The following is a 21,908-nucleotide window of genomic DNA, read 5'->3' as shown; positions in this document are numbered from 1 at the left end:
TGGAATGTAGAGCTGTGATGGGACTGAGAACTTTTTCTTCCGTTGTAATTTTATAGCTTTGTATTACTTGAGTGGCACCTATTCCCCTAGAATGTTCTGAGGCTTCAATGACCTCACCACAGTGAGCACTTGGCAGAGTTTGGCTACTACACACACCAGAGACAACAGAACTGTGGTATGGATTGGAGAAACCTGGCAGCCGCAAAGGCAGGTCACTTTTGCTTTCATTTGGTGACGCCAGCATCCCAAAAGTATTTTTCATCTTTGCAGATTAGACCCTCCTTCCCAAGTGGGCTACATACCTCCTGGGGGTCCTAGAAACCACAGGATAAGCGTTGTGTACCCTCTTGAAGACTTACGGAAATCCATTTTTGGGGTGGAGGTACAGGATCTCGCTGTTGCCTGGGCTAGAGTACAGTGGTATCATTACAACTCACTGCAACCTCAGACTCTTGACCTCAAGCGATCCTCCCGCCTCAGCCTCCCAAGTAGCTGAGACTTCAGGCATGCACCACCATGCCTGGCTCATTTTTTTTTTTTTTTCTTGTGAGACAGAGTCTCACTCTGTTGCCCGGTTAGAGTACAGTGGCATCATCATAGCTCACTGCAACCTCAAACTCCTGGGCTCCACCACACCCAGCTAATTTTTTGATTTTTAGTAGAGACGGGGGTCTCACTCTTGCTCAGGCTAGTCTCAAACTCCTGAGCTCAAGCGATCCTCCCACCTCAGCCTCCCAGGTGGGAGGACTATAGTGCTAGGATTATAGGCATGAGCCACTACGCCCAGTCAAAAATCCATTCTTACGACAGAACCAACATGTAATATGGGAGTTTATGACATTTGAAGAAACTAGACTTATTTCTTGCCTGGGCTGGCTGCTTCAAGCACTACCTCTTATCTCCCCTTGAGTCCTGAGGGGTCCTCTCTGGATGACTCAAACTGTGCCACGAGAGGTACAGGGTGGAAAAGTTGAAAAAGCTTCAGAGAAGATTCTACAATGACAATTTTGTTTTTATCCATCCAGACCCACCTGCTCCCCCTTGTGACCAAGGCCACACATTGCAAAGTCAAGAGTGTAATTAGCTCAAAATTCAAAGACCACAGGAGATTCACACAGCAATGAAACTGCTGACCCTGGCACTAATGGCGCACAGACAGGGACCTCCTCCAGAAACACAGCCCCAGCCCCACCTAGGGTAGAAGCAGGGGTGATGGAAGGTTGGGGAATCAAGTTTCTTCTTCCAGTGGAGACTCATTTATTAATATTTTCCCACTGACTGTAGCAGGACTGAAACTGGAAAGGGACTATTTAAACCAAGCACCATTTTACATCAAGGAGAAACATGAGCAAGACTGAGGGGAATGGGAACGCGCTCTGGCTGCCCAGTCAAGACAAACTTGGTGTTCCAATGCATGCTGCTCTGGCCATGTTAAGCGTCACTTTTTTTTTTTTTTTTGAGACAGGGTCTCATTATGTTGCCCAGGCTGATCTCAAATTCATGGGCTCAATCCATCCTCCTGCCTCAGCCTCCTGAGTAACAATCCCACCAGCACCGCACCCAGCTCATACGGGGTCATCACCCACTTTTACTCTGGACAATGCCTGGCACATAGAGAACTCACAAAATAGATGGTAGTAAAAAAACAAAGAAAAAAAAATAGGTGGTAGTATTAGTTATCATGTTTTATTTCTTTTCATTATAATTCTTGCCACTGAAATAGACACTATTTAGCCAAATCATTCAACAGACAAATGAAACCAGAAGCATCGAACACTCTAGAATTTGAGCAATCTAACTCTTGCTGCATTGCCCAGAAAAAATGGTGGCAGGAATGGTGACAGAGGTCTTTGAATCAGAGCATCAAGTGATATTTCTTCAGGTCTAAAAAGGCAACTGGTAAGATCATGCCCTGTAAGAATTTTCTAAAGTAGAAGAAAAACAAGCGAATACTAAAGCAAATGACTTTATTTCTATTATCATTCCTTTTATTAACAAAAGAACCAAAGAAAATTTAGAAAACATGTAAAACACAAACAGCTGCAATTCAGGGCGTCAATGAAGAAATGACACAGCGTTTAAGCGGAACAGCCTCCAGAACGGTCCGTGCCGCGTCGGCGACTGGCGTTCTGTTAAAAGGGCAGGTTCCTCCACCCCAGCCCAGAAGCCCCAGGAATCCGCCTTGTTAAAACAAGCTCTCTCACTAATACTCAAGGTCTGACCCTAATACCCAAGACTTGGTAACATTTCCTCTCTTCGAAAACCCAGGCTGGAACATGACTAATCCTAAACTAAAACTCCAGAACAGCACACCAGATGCCACCTGTTGTTTGTCAGGATCTCAAACTTTGGAGGAAACACATTCCGCCCGTCGTGTTCTTTCCTCTCGAGGGGCACCTGTCTGCATTTGGAACTGAGGTTCCACTGGTGTTTCCTCGGGCCTGGGCCTTATTCCCCACCTGAAGTCACGCTCCTCTCTGTGTGACATCAGGTGGGGAATAAGTCCAAGAAGGTGACAAGAGGCTCCTAAGCAAGAGGACGTGCTGGTTCCTGGCAGGCATCTCCAACAATACCCCAGGGGGCTGGCGATGCCGTGACGGCACCAAGACAGAGAGGGGGCAGAGGGGTGCCTTAAGGTTTGAACCGCTCAGGGGAGCTGGCAGGCCTGGGGTGGTGGCATGGAGACAGTCGTCCCTGCGCCCTTGTGTGTAGCAGCTGCTGGTGATGGAAGCACCACCTCCTTGCTCACAGGACAGGATTTGTATTGGGCCAGTGACTTCACTTGTCCCTCGTCGTTCAGGGGGAGGAGACTAGGAATACACGTGGGCCTGCTGTGGGTCACCATCTCCAGGGCCGCCAAGCCTTGGGTTCACTCGGGGCCGAGGCACTCCACAATGCCACTCCCTTTCATGCCATCAAAGAAGAAGAAGTTGTTGTGAGGAGGGTCCCTCTGAGACAGCGCCTGGGGAGAGAGATGAACAGAGGATTCAGCTCCCGTGTGGTGAAGGGATAAGCGGGGGTCAGAGAATCTTCTCAATGCAGGCCGGGGCAGTGGTTCTCAACTGGAGTCGATTTTGCTCCCCAGGGCCCACTTGGCAATGTCTGGAGACAACTTTGATTGTCCTCTCTCTTTCCTCTGTCCCTTCCCAGCTGTGCATCCATGGGGAGATCACTTGACTTCTCTGAACCTTTATTTTCTCTGCATATAACCTGAGAGTCACAACTGTATTATCCTGGGGATTACGAGAAGCCACGTATCTCGAGTATCTAAACCATGGCTAGTACGAAGTCCCATCATCACCACCGCGGACCAAACAGCAGAAATAACTATTCATGATATTCAACTGAGAAAGGCAGCCGTTCATTTCAACACATCTTAGGCCTCAGCCTTTATCACCTGAGGGGACACATTTAATCAAGGGACACATAGTGATGCAGAAGGCGGCCTTCCGTGAGGACACAATGCTGCCAGCTTTCCACAGGGGCGAGGCTGGGATCCAGAGGGCCTGGGCGATAACACTCAGCCACGGCAACTGATGATCTTGTAGGGATACCAGACAGAGCTTGGTGCTTAACCCAAAAGGGGTTGAAACTTTACTATAAGCTGCCATTTAAAGAGAATATCACCTAAGCAAGGGGCCGGGGCAGGGCCTCATGGTTCCCAGGAACACTGTCCCATCATTCATAAGGAAGGTGACCTCCTTGAGGAGGTCAGGAACGGTCTCCACACATCCTGAACTACTCGCCCTGGAACTGAGTGCCCATCTCACTCTGCTTCCTCCTCTGTAAAATGGGCGCAATTATTCCTACCACAAGTGGTTATTCAGCCATTCGTCCAGGGAAGTTTTATTAAGTACCTACTGTGTGCCAGGTATTATGCCAGACATCAAAGATTCTGAGAAGGTCTCTGGCCACATGGAGCTCGATCACACAGAAGTTTGCTTTTCTGGGTGTGTATATAGAACAGGCGAATGAAAAGCACCTGCCTGCACACGGTAACTTCTTGGTGAACGGAAGCTGCTATTACCAGGGGAGGCCGGGGGCCTTTTACCAATATGTGCAGATACCGTGAACTCAGGCACGTAGAAGGGCTCAACGCCCCACAGTTGGAACTCCTGGACCCCCAACTCAAGTTACAGGAGATGACATACGTTTGAACGTGGAGCCTGGCATGACTGCTGCTTTCACTATCACCTCTGCGACTGTGGGCAGGGACACCTGCCATGGATGGTGAAGACGGAAAAAGAGAAACATGATTTAAACCTAAGGAAGCATGACAGGACAGCAGATACGGATATAAAACACGGTGTTTGGAAGGATGTAAGAAAGGTGGCGAGCAAAAGACGATCGCCCTCTAACACCCAGTGTGTGCTTTTTGTAGGTGGTTGGATAGTCCCTCAGGAGCAAAGGGCGAGTGTGGGGCCCTCGACTACAGGACCCTCCTGCCAGCTGGCTGAAGGCTGGAACCGTGCTGAGTAAGGGGGAGCGGCGGGGCCGAGACAGCAGGGCACGGGGTGAACATGGGGCAAAAGGTAAAGCGCTTCCCAAGCAAGATGGGGTAGGAGGAGATTCCAAACACACCCAGCAACCAAGAATGCAGAGTACTTTGGCTATCTGGGATAAACAGAAACAGGACGCTGGGCAACAGCTGTCCCCAGCAGGCAGGAAGGAGGGGGCTGCACTAGGACGGGGATGTAGAGAAGCCACCACAAACAATGGGGTCAGGGCCACCTGCCCCGACCTCTAACTATTCCGTCCCACATGAGAAATTCAGGGAGCAGCTTCTCAAAAGGGGAAGTACAAAAGTGAGGCTGAGGGTGCAAGGACAGTGGCCCTGGGGTCCACGCAGAGTCTCTGGATGGGGGTGCCATTAAGGGGTGACACCTGAGGCACAACTGCCAAGCAGTGAGCAGCACGGGCCCAGAAACCAGACCACCCGGACCTACTAGCCTGGGCAGCGACTTCACGTCTCTGCACCTCAGTTCCCCCTTTACAAACCCATAAAAAGCACACACTGGGTGTCAGAGGGCGATCGTCTTTTGCTTCCTACCTTTCTTCCATCCTTGCAAACACCATATTTGATACCCGTATCTGCTGTGCTGTCACGCTTCCTTAGGTTTACATCATTTTTCTTCTTCTCCGGCCCCACTACCCATGGCAGGTGTCCCTGCCCACAGTAGCAGAGGTGATAGCGAAAGCAGCAGTCACTGCAGCGCCGACCTCACAGGGCTGCTGAGAGACGAAGTAAGGTTATCCATGGAAAAAACACGGGCTTTGTGTGGTGCGTCGTGGGCTTTCAATAAATGTTATCTATTAGCACTGGTGGTGGTGGTGGTGTCCTTTCAGGCCACGAAAATCTGCATGTTCCCACTCCCCGCTGATGGCTCCTCTACCCCTGCACTCTCTCCTACCGAGTCTGTCTACAGGCAGCCCCAGAATCCTTTTTAATATAGTCCTTTGGGCAGCCACTGCCAACTTCTCAGATTGGGCATATAAACGGGAATTTTCACATCACTCTGGGCTAAGCAGAACATGTGGGCAAGGAAACAGGTGTGGCCATTGCATGCTTCTCTTCCCTCCAAATCTCCTCAGTGCCCACTGAAAGAAAGGGACACACCATTACTGCAAGTCCACTAAAGCAGCCAGGACCCTGCAAAGCAAATTTAACATCTTGGGGCAAATATCAAAGTCCCTAAAGAAAGTAAAATATATTTAGAGGTATGCTGTAGTTTTAGCAACCCACATGTTCCAAGGGACTCAAGAGCTGTGCCAGTTATTGGTAATGTGGCCCAATATGAGGTATTTCCCTTCTGAGAGACAATAACTCCTACTTAATGCAGTCATGGGTCACCCTGCATAGAGCCTTGCGGGGCTTCTGCCACAGTGCACGTGCTCTATGGACATTAGTTTTCTCCCCTCCCTACAAACACCTACAATGTGGGTTAAAAAGAGGTGGGCTCTGATGCCACAGTGATGGATGCAGAGAAACTGCATGGAGGTTAAGAACACAGGTTCTATTCTGGGCCTTAGTGTTTTTCTCTTAAACGGGATCCCAATGGTACCCACTTCCTAGAGCCATGAGAAGCAGGATCCCTGACCAATGCAATACCAGATAGCCGCAGGTACTTTAAAAGCACTGTCCAGCTCTGAGTTAGCTCAGAGCAGGTGCTCAAGGGTCACTTGTTGAATGGCCACCTGGATGGGCTGGAGAGAATGGGCCGGGGTGGAAAAGGGTCAGACATGAAGCAACATGAAGCAAAGGTGAGCGGGGTCACAGAAAGCAGGCTGCTCTCTAAGACAGCCCTGGTGCTCTCTGTTGGCACACGGACAAAGTCAGGGTGTGTTGGGCAACTTTCTTCTGCTCCACAGTGACTTTTTACCTTTACAATTTCCTGTGCTAAAATCCCTCCAACCACCGCACACACAGGGGCCATCTCGGAGAAGCAGTACCTAAAAGAGAAGGAAGACAAGTGAAACGGGGCACTGGGGAACAGGAGCGCAGACCGACATCTGGGGAACTTCAGCAGTGGGCTCTCCTGAAGAAAAACATCTTACCAGGAGGGTCAAGTCACATAGCAGTGCTAATGCTGGCATCTAGGCGTGAAAATGAAACCATAGTGGTTGGGAAAGACCTTTGAACTCTGACAAGCAGAATTCTTTCACAATACTTTTTTTAAGTTAAAGGAAAGACTATATCTGTGCTTCCTAAAAATAAGGTCCTACAAATATCAGATGTTTTAGAGCCCTGGTCACATTCTCGCAATTCTCTTCTTACTCGTGATGGGTGGTGTGTTGTATACGCTACTCCCGGACAAATGTCAGGGAAAAGCCTGTGTTAACAAGTACGAGGCGTGGGAAATCTGGGGCCTGAAATCAAAGCAGGAGGGCAGAAGGAGTCTTCACAACCCACACAGAAACCAGCCCTTCTGGGCCAGGACGGGGCACTGACACTGTCATCACCCGGCCTGGAGCGCAAAACACTTGCTTCTACCACCTCCCCAAGGAAGTGTGCTCTGCCAGTCCCACTGCTGAACACAAGGGTGGACGTTAACTGAGCCAACAGGAACAGAGACAAGGGAGACAAGGGAGAGGGAAAGCCTCACTAAGGGACGCTACCACCAGAAGACCGCCTCCAGTCCTCCCAGTGTGGTGCACATCCTTCTAGACACTTAAAAAAGTGCGCAGATCTAAATAGATATAATTTTAAACCCAATTAATACCAACTATTATTCCTTTTGTTCTATCACCTAGTGAGGGATAGTTAAGCTATTCAACACTGCAATCACTCATCTTGGCACAGGTGGCCAAATAATTCCTTACAGCAAAATTCTAAATATAGAGCGCTAGGTCTTGCTAGGTATTGCCAAGATGCCCTCCAGAAAGGCTGTGTCCACTCTGCCTCCCACCAGCTGTATCTGAAGGTATCTGCCTCCTCACACCCTGACCAGGACCCCAGCACTCCCATTCTGTCCAGCCACACAGGTTAACTTTTCTTCCTGCTCCTCGAGCTCCACTACAGGGCTCTAAAATATGCGGAGAACTACAGCAAAGAAAATATTCATCACCCGTAATTCTACTACTCAAAGATAATCACATGTGGGGATATTTTCTCTTTTCTGTTTTTAATTTTAGAGACAATGTCTCACTATGTTGCCCAGGCTGGCGTGGAACTCCTGGGATCCTCCCACTTCAACCTCCTAAGTAGCTGGAACTACAATTGCCTGCTACCATGCCCAGCTTCCTCTTCTGTTTTTAAAAAACGGACTCATCTTCTGTGTAAGCATACCACATAATTTAATATTCTGCTTTTTTCTTTCTCAAAATAGCATATCACCTCAGCAAAACACTAGTAAACCAAACCAGTAACATATATAAAGGATTATATACCATTGACTATGTGGGATTTATGCCAGAAAGAAAGGTTTAACATCTTAAAAAAAAAAAAAAAATCAATATAGTACATGTCATATTAATTGAATAAAGATCAAAACCACATTTAACAGGTGGGATGCGGTGGCTCACACCTGTAATCCTAGCACTCTGGGAGGCCGAGGTCGGAGGATCGTTTGAGCTCAGGAGTTCGAGACCAGCCTGAGCAAGAGTGAGACCCCATCTCTACTAAAAATAGTATTAAAAAAAAAAAAAAAAAAAAAAGGCCAGGTATGGTGACATGTACTTGTAAGTCCAAACTATTTGGGAGGCTGAGGCAGGAAGATTACTTGAGCCCAGGAGTTTGAGGTTACAGTGAACTATGATGATGCCACGGCACTCTGGCCCAGTAGCCCAGGAGACTGACGGAGACGCTGTCTCCAAACCAAACAAACAACCCCAACTTACATTATACTTAACAGTAAAAGACTGACAGCTTTCCCCCTAAGATGAGGAATAAGAAAGGATGTCTGATATTCAAGATTGCATCGGATGTTCAGATGAAGACAATTAAGAAGGAAAAAGAAATAAGACATACAGATGGGAAAGGAATAAGTGACGCATATTCTCAGATGACATGATCCAGTGTATAGAAAATCCTAGGTAATACACAGAAAAACTACAAAATGAGTTCAATAAGGTCGCAGGATTCAAGATCAATATACAAAAATCAACTATATTTCTACTAGCAATAAACATTCTGAAAATGAAATTAAAAAAAAACGGCTCCACCATTTATGATAGCATCCAAAAGAATAAAATGTTTAGGAATAAATTTAATAAAGAAAGCATAAAATTTATATTCTGAAGCCTACAAAACATTGTTAAAAGAAATTATAGAAGACCTAAACAAATGGAAAGATATCCCATGTTCATGGACTAGAACACTTAATATTGTAAAGATGGCAATACTCCCCAAATTAATCTACATATGCAACATAATCCCTATCAAAATTATAGCTGCTTTTGTTGTAGAAAAGGCAAAACTCACACTAACATTCAGATGGAGCCGGGCACAGTACCGCATACCTGTCGTCCCAGCTACTTAGGAGGCTGAGGTGGGAGGATCACTTGAGCTTTGAAGTTCAAGACAAGCCTGGGCAACATAGCAAGACCTTGCCTCTTAAAACAAAAAAAAATTTCAGATGGGAATGCAAAAGACCCAGAACAGTCAAAACAATTTTGAAAAAAAAAAGAGCAAATGGTTAGGAGAACTCATACTTCCTGATTTCAAAGTTTGGTTACAGTAATCGAGACAGGATCATATTGGCATAAGGACAGAAATACAGATCAATGGAATAAACCTGAGTCCAGAAATAAAGCTTTACATATATGGTCAATGGATTTTTGACAATGGTGCCAAGACCATTCAATGGGGAAAGAAAATTTTTTCAACAAACGGTGCTGGGATCTTAATATGCAAAAGAATTAAGTTGGACCCTTACCTTCATATCATGTATAAACATTATCTCAAAGTGAACCACAGGTCTAAAATATAAGAGTTAAAACATGAAACTCTTAGGAAAAAAACAGAGGAGTAAATCTTCATGACCTTTGGTGAATTAGGTAATAGTTTCTTAGATATGACAGCAAAGGTACATGTGAAAAAGAAAACAATAGAGAAATTATACTTTATAAAAATTAAAAACTTGTATTTCAAAGGATACCATCAAGAAAGTGAAAAGACAATCCACAGAATGGGAGAAGATATTTCCAAATCATGTATCTGATAAGGGACTTGTATACAGAGTATATAGAGAACTCTTAAAACTTAATAAAAAGATAACTCAATTTTAAAATGGGCAAATGATCTCAATAGACATTTCTCCAAAGAAGATATACAAATTGCCAATAAGCACACAAAAAGATAGTCTACATCATTAGTCATTAGGGAAATGCAATTCAAAACCACAATAAGGAAAAAAAAACCACAATAAGATACAACTTAACACCCTCAAAGGCTAAAATAAAAGACAGACAATAACGCTTGCTGGCAAGGATGTGGAGAACCCTCATACATTGCTGCTAAGACTGTAAAGTAGTGTGGCCACTGTGGAAAAGTCTGGCAGTTCCTCAAAATGTTAAACATAGTGTTATCATATGATTCAGCAATTATATACCCTAGTGAATACGAAAACTTATGTTCATACAAGAACACATGAATATTTATAGTGGCTTTAGTCATAATTGCCAAAAACAATCCAAGTGTCCTTCATCTGGCAAACAGACAAACTGCGGTATATCCATACAATAAAATACTACTGGGTAATAAAAAGGAGCGAACTATTAATTTATACCACAACATGAATGAATCTCAAATGCATTAAGCTAAGTGAAAAAAGCCACACTCAAAGACTCTGATACCATTTATATCCCATTATGAAAAAGGCAGAACTACAGGGATAGAAACTAGATCAGGGCTGGGTGCGGTGGCTCACGCCTGTAATCCTAACACTCTGGGAGGCCGAGGCGGGAGGATCGCTTGAGGTCAGGAGTTCAAGACCAGCCTGAGCAAGAGCGAGACCCCGTCTCTACTAAAAATAGAAAGAAATGATCTGGACAGCTAAAAATATATAGAAAAAAATTAGCCGGGCATGGTGGCACATGCCTGTAGTCTCAGCTACTCAGGGAGGCTGAGGCAGGAGGATCGCTAGAGCCCAGGAGTTTGAGGTTGCTGTGAGCTAGGCTGACGCCATGGCATTCTAGCCCGGGCAACAGAGCGAGACTCCGTCACAAAAAAAAAAAAGAAACTAGATCAGTGGTTGCAGGTAGCAAACGGGCTGAGTAAAGCAAGGCATCTCGAGAGAATTTTGTGGCGCAATCAAAGCAATCTGTATCTTGATTGTGGTAGTGATTACGCTACTCTGTACCTTTAAATAAATTCACAGAACTGAATACCCCTAACAAACACCTCAGAATTGTGTACCAAAAAGGAATAAATTTTACTACATGTGAATTTTTAAAAAACACACCATGTGGCCGGGCGCGGTGGCTCACGCCTGTAATCCTAGCACTCTGGGAGGCCGAGGTGGGCGGATCGTTTGAGCTCAGGAGTTCGAGACCAGCCTGAGCAAGAGCGAGACCCCATCTCTACTAAAAATAGAAAGAAATTATATGGACAGCTAAAAATATATATAGAAAAAATTAGCTGGGCATGGTGGTGCATGCCTGTAGTCCCAACTACTCGGGAGGCTGAGACAGGAGGATCCCTTGAGCTCAGCAGTTTGAGGTTGCTGTGAGCTAGGCTGACGCCACGGCACTCACTCTAGCCTGGGCAACAAAGTGAGACTCTGTCTCAAAAAAAAAAAAAAAAAAACAAAAAAAAACAAAAACCACCACACCATGAAGAAAAAAGAATGAATTTTACTATACCTGAGTCTAAATAATAAAAATTGAATAAGACAAAACAAACAAACATCACAACAAGAAACAATCAGACAAATCCAGAATAGGGATATTTTATAAGACAACTGGCCTGGACTCTTAAAAAACAAAAACAAAACCAGTTAACAGTTCTAGATCAGGAGTTGGAAAACTTTCTCTGTAAAGAATCAGATAATAAATGTTTTCAGCTTTATAGGCCATATGGTCTCTGTTACAACTATTTAACTCTGCTGTAGCACAAAAGCTGTCACAGATAATATGTAAACGAGTAAGTGTGCCAATAAAACTTTATTTACAAAAACAGGTGGCAAGACAGTTTGCCAACCGTTATCCTAGATTAAAAGAGACACAAGACGCAAATGCAACAGATGAGCTTTGATGTATTTTTAAGTATCATGTCATCATGATGTCACAACCCTCACAAAACAAAAAGCAAAATGTTAATCGAAGCTAGCTGAGCAGATGATAGGTGTTCACTGCTGTACCATTCTTTCAATTTTTCTGTTTGCCTTTTTTATAATAAACATCATTTTAAGTGCTATATAATACTGCATTGTTCTATACTTCTATGCCTTTAATGTATTTCTAATCTCATTCTTATAAATAACATGATAATGAGTATCTTTTGTACATAAATGTTTGCTCGTATTATTTGACATTATTTCTTCAAGGTATATTCTCATTATCAATGAGCAAAATTAGTAGGCCAAACAGAGACATTTTAAAGACTCTTCACATATTTCCAAATTGCTTCCTAAAAAGGTTATACCTTCTTCAATCACCTTTATTAACAATGTAATATTATGAATATTTTTTAAAAATCTATAAAGCATTGTTTAGATAATGACATGCCCAAAACAAAACAAAACAAAACTGAAAGAAGGAAAGGAAAGAAAAAAAAAAGAAGAAGAAGAAAACCCCCGCATAAAGCAAGCCAGGCGTGGTGGCTCACGCCTGTAATCCTAGCACTCTGGGAAACCAAGGCAGGAGGATTGCTTGAAATCAGGAGTTTGAGACCAGCCTGAGCAAGAGCGAGACCCCATCTCTACAAGATATAGAAAAATTAGCCAGGCCTGGTGGCACAAACCTTTAGTCCCAACTACTCGGGAGGCTGAAGCAGGGGGATCGCCTGAGCCCAGGAGTTTGAGGTTGCTGTGAGTTACGATGACAACACTGCACTGTACCCCTGACAACAGAGTGAGACCCTGTCTCCCCCACAATAAAAGAAAAAATCTATAAATCATTTTGTTGATTTTATATATGCTGTGATAACCAGTGACAACAAATGGTCACAGGTTTTCCTCTGGATAACAGAATTGTGAGTAACTTCCATTTTCATCTTTGAGTTTATTCTGTGCCATCTGATTTTTCCGTAACAAACATATATACTATTTATATAATTCAAAAACCATTAAATTCACAAAGGACAAATACTGTGTGATTCCACTTATCTGAGATAACTACAATAGTCAAATTCATGGAGACAGAAACTATACACTGAAGGTTACCAGTGTACCAGGCAGACAGTATACCAGAGGGGCTAGGAGGAGGAGGAAGCGTGGAGTTAAATGTTCAATGGGTATGGAGTTACAGCTTGGGAAGGTGAAAATATTCTGGAGATGGACAGTGGTGATGATTGCATGATAATGCCAAAGATCTATATACTAAAAATGGTTAAAATGATAATTTTATGTTAAGTGTATTTTACCTCAATAAAAAATATCTTAAAACCCAGTAAAGTTATATAAATATACAAATTATGAATGTTTATCAAAAGTGTTTATAAAAGTGAAAGAATATAAACAACATAAATATCCACCAATGAGGTATTGGTTAAATAACCGTATGTCCAGACAATGAAACATCAAATACTAGTGATATGAATCTGTATTTATAGTCACAAACAGGTCCATATGCTGGAAAAAAACGTTATCAGAGAGTACAGATAGTATGATCCCATTTCATATTTAAAGTGAGAAAAAAACATGAGGCTAAACCTCAAAATGTTGCGGTGTCTGGGATTACGGACCATTCTTTTTTTCCATTTTACACTTTCTGGTAATGGGCATCTATTACTTTCATAATGAGAAAAACAACAAAGTTCTCTGAAAAGAGACTAAATAACATAATGTAAAGGACAACACAGGGAGCTCGCAGACAGATGAAGGAGACGAAGACTTGTGCACAGGTTTCCCTACGGCACACCCTGCTAGCCGGCAGTGGCAGTGGGCAATTTGTGAGGAGAGCTCAGCTGTGAGACGGGGCCTCATTTCCGCGCCGGCATCCCTATCCCATCTCAGGCCATCTCGTAGCCCATCTACAGACAGACTTCAAGAGCCCACCAAACCCCTCTTACTTACAAAGGCAATAGAGTGGGAGTGCCTGAGCACATGAGACCTAGACGTGGGAAAGTGGTTTCTGCAAAGAGGGTGGGCAGGGAAGCAAACACTTTGGAGAGAAAACCGGCCAGCAGCTCATTAGGCTGTGGCTTTCCCCCTCTGGGAAGCAGGGCCTTCAACTCTGCTGGCCGGTGATGCAGAGCCAGACCGTTCATCACTCTAAATGCCCAAATTAGCCACTCGGCTGCACGCTCACGGCCCGGCACCTGGCACCAGCTACACTGAGCAGCCTCGGCTTGCTGCTGACTGCCTGGCTGGGTCTGCTGGAACTGATGCCCTGTGTGACCCAATTCCTTCTCCTGCTGTGAAGCACAGAAAAGGAAACACTAGCTACACTGGTCCTTCCTCTACCAAGAGATGAGTGACCAGCTGTGTCAGCATGGGACAGGGACCCACCCAAGCCTGCAGAGTCATCAGGCCCTGACCCAATGGTGCCAATGTTACAAAAGTGCCTTGTAAACTGCTGCCTCGTTCTGGACGATGGCTTTTTTTTTTTTTTTTTTTTTTTTTTTTTTTTGAGACAGAGTCTCACTCTGTTGCCCAGGCTAGAGTGAGTGCCGTGGCGTTAGCCTAGCTCACAGCAACCTCAAACTCCTGAGCTCAAGCGATCCTCCTGTCTCAGCCTCCCGAGTAGCTGGGACTACAGGCATGTACCACCATGCCCGGCTAATTTTTTCTATATATATTTTTAGCTGTCCATATAATTTCTTTCTATTTTTAGTAGAGATGGGGTCTCGCTCTTGCTCAGGCTGGTCTCGAACTCCTGAGCTCAAACGATCCGCCCACCTCGGCCTCCCAGAGTGCTAGGATTACAGGCGTGAGCCACCGCGCCCGGCCTGGACGATGGCTTTTTGGTTCAGAGCTCCACAGGTGGTTCAGATACCACTACTGGCTCTAAATGGGGTAGGGTTTGTTAAGTGTCTACGAGAGGTTCCCAGCCAGAAGTGAAGAAAGGAAGGACTAAGGAAGAAAGGGACTTTGATTTTGATTGACATTACTGTTGAGAGGAAACCAAGGTAGTATGTTGCTACTAGACAGTAGCAGTGTGGTGAGACCTGGGGTAGCATGTTGTTTGCGTATTACTACCTGATGCCTGGTACACAATGACCACCCAATAAATTGTAGCTATTGTTATTATTATTATTGCTAACAAACTGGAGGCACAGCAAAGCAGAATTTAGTCCCTAAAGACATGGAAAGGGAATTAAGAGTGAGCAGATGATTCCAGAATTGCCTGGAAGGAGATCATGACCTAGCCACCATGTGATCTTCTCTAATCAAAACCTAAGCTTGACTGTGTAAGATGGCAGAACACTAGTCACCTAAGGTGAAAGTATCCCAGTGCCCAAGGGACAGAGAAGATTCTGGGAACATGGCTGCCTTTGCTGCTGGGGTCATAAACTGATAGGCTACCAACAGAAGGCAAAGTGGCAACATCTACCAAATGATAAATCGTATTCCTTTGACCCAGTAATTTCCTTTCTACCAATTTATCCTGCAGTTATACCTGCGCACGTCTGACACAAGGTCACACGCTGCAGCATTATGTAATAAGAGAAGCCTGAACACAAGTGAGCAGACAACTGGTTCACTAAACTGTACCTACAGCTCCACATGCTGGAATCCTAAGGAGTGTTTCCTGATCTTACACTGCCTTGCCTCGAATTTTGAACCATGTGAATATAAAATACATATTGTAAAAAATAGAATCCGTCCCTCTCTGTATCTTTTACATACTATTACATTAGTGGAGAGGCAGAACTTTGCAGGAGGTGGCAGAATGCAGCAAAGAGGGCTTTCCTCAGGGCTTTGGGTCTCCATAAAGGATTTCTCCAAATTAAGACAAATATTGAAAACATGTTTATCTCTTCAGGCCAAACTGTGATAAATACTGAGACCAACCTGACAAAGTCCTCGGGAAGCAGGTCAGGACTAACACCCAGCGAGTCAAGCACATCATTTCGTATCTGGAGCAACAACTCAGAATCTTCCCCATACGTATCGCAACTAGGATCTCTTCCTTTATCTGTGCGGAACTTCAGGAGCACTGGGAAAGGGTAAAAGAAGGTAGGTTATAAAGCCAGTCTCTTTATAATGAATGTTCATAGATGTTGATCATTAAAAAATTTTTTTATTCTGTAGGAAGTATTACATTAATTAAAATGTGGGCCAAGGGAAAGGTAATACATTTTTCATTTATTCAACAAATATAGACAGACAGGCAATCAAATCATTACAAAAGCAACTAACCTTACGAAGTGCTGGGATAGCATAATAGAGGGTCTGACACCATCTGCAGGGTGGTGTCAAGAAGGCTTCTCTGAGGAAACAACAAACTGATTGAAGTGTGTGTGAGTTTCTGGGGAGGAGGGGAGCAGAAGCTTCCAGCAGAGGGAAAAGTTTCTATTAAGACCCAGAAGAGAGGTCAGGAGCGGGAGGCATGCATTCTAGGCAGCAGTTCAAAGGCTGCTTCAGCCAGAGAGGCCAGCCAAATACTCAGACTCATCAGACAGGCAGGTCAATAGTAACAAAACCTCCCTTAGTACAAAGACTATGTCACCCCCCAGAAATGGATGTTTAATTTTGGTTGTGAACCAGAGGAAAGGTTCAGATGATGGCTGTGAGTGAGAGCTACTGTGTAAAGAGACCCCAACAAGGCCAGAACTTTTAGCCCAAACAAAAAGACACAGACAGGCACATAAGACTGATCAAAACACAAGCATCTTCCACTGCCAACTACACCTTGTCCACGAGGTTACCTACATGCCAGCTGGGCAGGCATTCTTGTCCCCTACGTGCTCCCCAAGGAAGGAGTACAGCTGGCCTGAGCCTTGTCCCTAAGGGCAATACTCCTCCCATATCACACAGGCTATTACAGGGCAGCAGTAGAAACATGGGGATCTTCGAGGTCCAAGCCCTGGGTGCTCTGGGACAGTACTGCATACCTGGAGAGGGGGCTTTACAGTTTGCAAAGTACTTTCACTTGTGTCTCATCGGTATTTGCTGACTGAAAAAGTAAACTTATTCAGCAAACTATATTCTCTATTAGTACAAGGGATTCCTTCTCTAAAAATTTAGGTAGATTGAATACTCGGACAATCTTAAGTTCCTGGGAGACTCTTTAAAAATGCAAGTATTTGGAACCAAGACTAAAGAATCAGAGTCATACTTTTTAAAGATTCACAAACAGTTTTGGTGATGAGCAGATTGGGATGAGAACCACTTTCCAAGTAACAAGAATTCATTCATTCAACCAGCACGACCAAGCACTGACTTTGTGCCAGGCAGATCTATGGGGCTAACGGGACAACAGCAAGGGAGGGAGCCCTGGTCTGTGCATCTATGAAGGCAACGGTTGGGAGAATAAACCAGGTGGTTAGAGAATTTAGGGGCCACAAGAGGTGGCTCCACTGAACACTGAGAAGTTTACAAGTGGGTTATAAAGTATTCTAAGATCTCAAACCACAGAAGCCCAGGTAAAAGAAGACACAACCTGCTTCTGGGCTATGATTTCCTCAGTGCCAATGTCAGACAAAGGTCGCTGGTCTGTGTTTCTTTGGCAACTGTCACATGCCCAGTATAAGGCTCTGCATATCAGAGGTTAAAAAACAAACAAAAAGCTCCCAAACACCCATTTATTTTGAATACTATTTGCCGTCTGGGAATGTTACTTTTCTCTTTCTCGAGAACACAGCTTCTGGAACCCTCAATTCTACCTGAACACTTGGCAGTCAAGTCAAAGCAATGACAAGTTGGATGCTATCACCCACTGATCTGCTATCACCCAAGCTTAACTTCTAACTTTGCCAATGTGTTGCTGGTATCCCAATTTGCAGTAGAGAAAGGCAATCCAGTGAGCATCTGGGGGCAGGGTGGAGAAAAGACCGCAGAAATGGCAGTTACTCCCTGTTTGCACCCAGCCCCTTTTCCAACAATGTCCCAGGAAAACAAAGGAATCGGGACACCTGCTAGTGCAGCCAAAGCAGAGGATACTCTGACTGCAATCTATTGAATGTCAATGGTTATTCCTGTCAGTCACTCCTGAGAAGACAGGGCAACAAGACCCCGAATGGTATCAGTGTTGCCTGAGCAGGGGAGGCTACTTGCTCTCAAGCCGCCAGAGTGGTGAATAGTACCAAGAGGCCATGTTGGCTGCCTCCTGTGTGATCTTCTTATTTCTGTATCATTGGGTCGGAAGCACTGACTGTCACAAGGGACCAAGAAGAGGAGTAATTTTTTCAGCCCTCATCACAAAGCTTTTCATTTTTTGGTTAGAAAATATAGTTCTGGGAGCATCAAAGCCCAAACCATTATGGTGCCTACCATGTGCCCAGCACCATGCTAAACATTCACATGTGTTAACACTCACTCGATTTTTTACAATAACCTGGTGAGGTGGGTAATTACTATTGCCCCCCCCCCCCCCCCCCCCCCCCCGCTGTACAGATCAGGAAACTGAAATTCAGAGACATTAAGTGACTTGGTCATTGTAACTGCCAAGAACTAGTGCAGCAGAAATGTAAACTCAAATCTGGCTTCAGAATCTGTGCTTCTTAACCCTAATGGGATCCAAAAGAAACAGCAGGTCCATGCACGAACACAGCACCCAGGATTCCAAGTGGTCTGGCTCTTTGCGCATCCCCCCAACCTGCCGCTTGGGGTGGGGGGCTCCATTTGACCACATTTCTTAGAGATGCATTTTCCTGATGGGCCCTGCCCTCTCGCAGCTGGTCTGTTAAAGATGTTTAAGTTCAGTGAGTGAGAAATAGAGGCACAGATCATATAAAACCTTGCCCATCAATCTTCAGAAAGTAAGAATAGCTTTATCTTAGGAAGAAATAAGATGGCACTAAGAGGAGGAGCACAGGCAGCCAGCAGCTGGCCCCCCAGTTTCTCTGGGCCCCTTGCCTGTTCCCTATGCAGTTTCCTTGGACGAGGGCCGGCAGGCTGGCACCATCCACATACCTCGCTGACCACATCTGAAGTTCTCTCAGGGCTTCTGGGAAGGGGGCCAGTCAGTCCAGCCACTTATTTGCAGCAAAGCAAACAGAAGCTGCCTTTTTCACTCTTTTTCGAAGGTCAGCACTCCAGTTAGCAGGGGTGGAGAAGGGGCAGGAAGAAACCCGTGTTCTAGACAGGCAACAGACTCAGAACTGACCCCAGCCCCTGACAAGTTCTTGCTTATTAAATTCTCCTCTTTGTTCTGCTTTCCACCCCTCTCAAAGCGCCAAGCACACACACACATCACTGTTGACTCTGCATTTCTGAAGAATGCCTCCCCACCAGTTTACAGATTATAAAACCGTTCTGTTAAGATCAAACACTGTCAGGGATAGAGAGCTGCTCTGCCAAAAGATGACTCATCGAATCGTATCCAAACACTGCACAAAATTAGAGTTCCAAACTTGATTAACTTCATCTGAATCTTTTAATTAACTGAGGTTGCTGAAATCTGGGGGGATGACATTCATCGCTGGAGGTGATGGGCTAGTGTCTGCTTAGGTTCAGGACTTGCCCATGTAATGGAAAAGGTCAACTTGGAAAAAAGAGAAATCAAGTAAGGTTTCATGTTTTTTTCATTTGTTTTTTAGAGATAGGGTCTCGCTCTGTAACTCTGGCTGGAGTGCAGTGGTGTGATCATAGCTCATTGTAACCTCTAATTTCTGGGCTCAGGCGATCCTTTTGCCTTCAGCCTCCCATGCCCGGCTAAATTTTTTTTTTTTTTTTAGAGATGGGGTATTGCTATGTTGCCCAGGCTGGTCTTGAACTCCTGGCCTCAAACAATCCTCCTGCCTCAGCCTCCCAAAGTGCTAGGATTATAGGCATGAGCCACTACACCAGGCAGTTTCATGTATTTAAAAGAAAAAAACTGTGTATATGTGGATTTACTACCATCTTTGCAAAAGAATTTAAACATTGCAATTCAAATTTAATTTGAACTCGGAACATCAGATTAGTGCTATAACAGAAATTTGGAAAGCACTATTATTAATCAGTTTGTCACTATTAAATACAAACTTTTTATTGCATATAAATATTGTGCTTATATTTAATGTAATCACTAAAGCATCAAATAAAGAAGTGTTTTTTTAACTACGCAAAGTATTTTAATATGAAGAAAATGAAGTCAGTGTTACAAATCAGCCCCCAACCCAACTGCTGTTCCCCAAAACAGTTCAACTCGGAGAGGGGGAAACCAAATCTATTCAAAAGCTCATTTCCCTGATTGATGCCTAAAGCTTTACTCTGCCAGACACCCTGGCCCCAATCTCTTGGGCTCTCCCCAACCACACATAGACTCCTTCTCCCAAAGCTGGCTAGCTTAATGGAGACTCATTATCTCTGGCAACGGCCTGGAAATCTGCTCTACTCCTGGGTTACGTAAACTTCCAGGAAAACACAAAGTACAGTCATCCTCTTAGACAACAGCCTATCTGCTAAGGCAAAACTCTGGGCCTGACACTTAGTCAAGTGTTCATTCAATAAATATATACTGAGCTATCACTTTGTGCAAGCTCCTGGGTTGGGCAGGGGACAGCAGACACTGCCCTCTCCAAGCATTTCATGAGGGAGATCAACAAAAACTACACAGAAGATGACAAAAAGTACTAATGAGAAAAGGAGCTCTAAGAGTACTGGGGGGTGCAATGAGGTATCTTGTCACATGACCGGGCACAACGACCTCAGTCCTCACGGCCCCCATCCCCTGAATATTTGCCTGTCTCACCCTGTGCACCCTTGGCAAATCCATGCTGCTGCTCTTTGGGGCTGCTGTGCCTCCTCTCTGCAAAGCCCATCCCAGGCCTGGGAGGGGCAGAGTGGAGCCTGGGCTGGATTCCCCCATTCTTCTACTTACTATGACTCTGGGCAAGAAGAGGACTCTGAGCCTCCTGTGTAAAATGGGAATCCCAAGAGCACTTACCTTGTGAGGTTTAAGGATTCAATGAACAAATATTTGTAAAGTACCTAGGACAGTGCTGGGGCAGTGTGAGCACTTAATAAATGACAGTCTTCCAGAATTGTCACTACTCTTAATTGTAATTAATTAATTTATTTTATTTACTTTTTTTTTTTTTTTTTTTAGACAGAGTCTCACTCTGTTACCCGGGCTAGAGTGCCGTGGCGTCAGCCTAGCTCACAGCAACCTCAAACTCCTGGGCTCAAGCAATCCTCCTGCCTCAGCCTCCCAAGTAGCTGAGACTACAGGCATGCGCCACCATGCCCGGCTAATTTTTATATATATATATATATATATTTTTTTTTTTTAGTTGTCCAGCTAATTTCTTTCTATTTTTTTTTTTTAGTAGAGGTGGGGTCTTGCTCTTGCTCAGGCTGGTCTCAAACTCCTGAGCTCAAACAATCCTCCCGCCTCGGCCTCCCAGAGAGTGAGGATTACAGGCGTGAGCCACCATGCCCAGCCTGCTACTCTTAAACAATGTCCACAAACCAAGCTCACACACTGCATAGAAAAGCCAACACACTTGCTCTGGTGACTTCTGTGTCACAAAGCAGTTCATGTAACTGTGTTGCCACTAATTCAGCTGTCAGCTCTGGACATAAAACTGATTGGGACCTCACTGACGTTCACACTCAGCACCCTGCTCTCTCCCTTCATGGCTTTTACTCCCAGTTTGTGATTTTATATTCACCCGTGGAAATTAATTTGCATAAGGACTGGCTTGTCTCCTCCACTAGAATTTTATGCTCCATGGGGCAGAGACCATGTCTGTTTTGTTCACTACTGCACACCTAACACCTGGCACAGGGCTTGCCCCATAGCAGGCACTGAAGAAATATGTTACACAAGAAGCCTCAGTGTTTGCAGAATGAAGTTAAACTAGGGAGGAGGGCTCATAAGTGACACAAGGCCCTTCCAAATCCAAAGCAGGCCTGCTCTGTTACTAACTGAATTGAGCAGTTTAAGATATCCAGGATGGTTCTTTCTTATCAAGTATTTACAAACACGCCAGACATCAAATACCCAGCGAGAAAAAAGGAAAAGAAAAAGATACACAACACACCATGTTTGCCCTCAAGAGGGAAACAAGATGGAAGTACTACTTTCAAAGTCACCATCTGAGGGCCAAGGTGCAGACCGGCCAGTGGGCATGAAGCCCAAAGGCGGGACAAAACTCACTCTCAGTTTTCCTCATTAACCCAGAAACTTAGAAGTACGCATTCATTCCACACACATTT

The 21,908-nt window shown here is 44.7% G+C and overlaps 1 protein-coding gene across 3 annotated transcripts in view; it reads right to left on the bottom strand.

The window, feature by feature from the left end:
- Nucleotides 1-1,710: 1,710 nt before the first annotated feature.
- Nucleotides 1,711-21,908, bottom strand: part of SAE1 (SUMO1 activating enzyme subunit 1) — a 68,639-nt gene continuing 48,441 nt past the window's right edge. For 2 of the 3 annotated variants that reach the window (XM_069457028.1, XM_069457029.1), the window contains exons 7-9: nt 15,615-15,759; nt 6,381-6,450; nt 1,711-2,962 (exon numbers count right to left, since the gene is read on the bottom strand). In XM_069457028.1, the coding sequence (XP_069313129.1) occupies nt 2,870-2,962; nt 6,381-6,450; nt 15,615-15,759 (308 nt within the window). In that variant the 3' untranslated portion in view covers nt 1,711-2,869. The remainder of the gene's footprint in view (nt 2,963-6,380; nt 6,451-15,614; nt 15,760-21,908) is intronic. The other variant, XM_069457030.1, reaches the window with a different exon arrangement.

This window comes from Eulemur rufifrons, chromosome 24 (assembly GCF_041146395.1).
Source record: "Eulemur rufifrons isolate Redbay chromosome 24, OSU_ERuf_1, whole genome shotgun sequence".
Classification (NCBI taxonomy): domain Eukaryota; kingdom Metazoa; phylum Chordata; class Mammalia; order Primates; family Lemuridae; genus Eulemur; species Eulemur rufifrons.
This window is presented reverse-complemented; position numbering and strand designations above follow the sequence as displayed.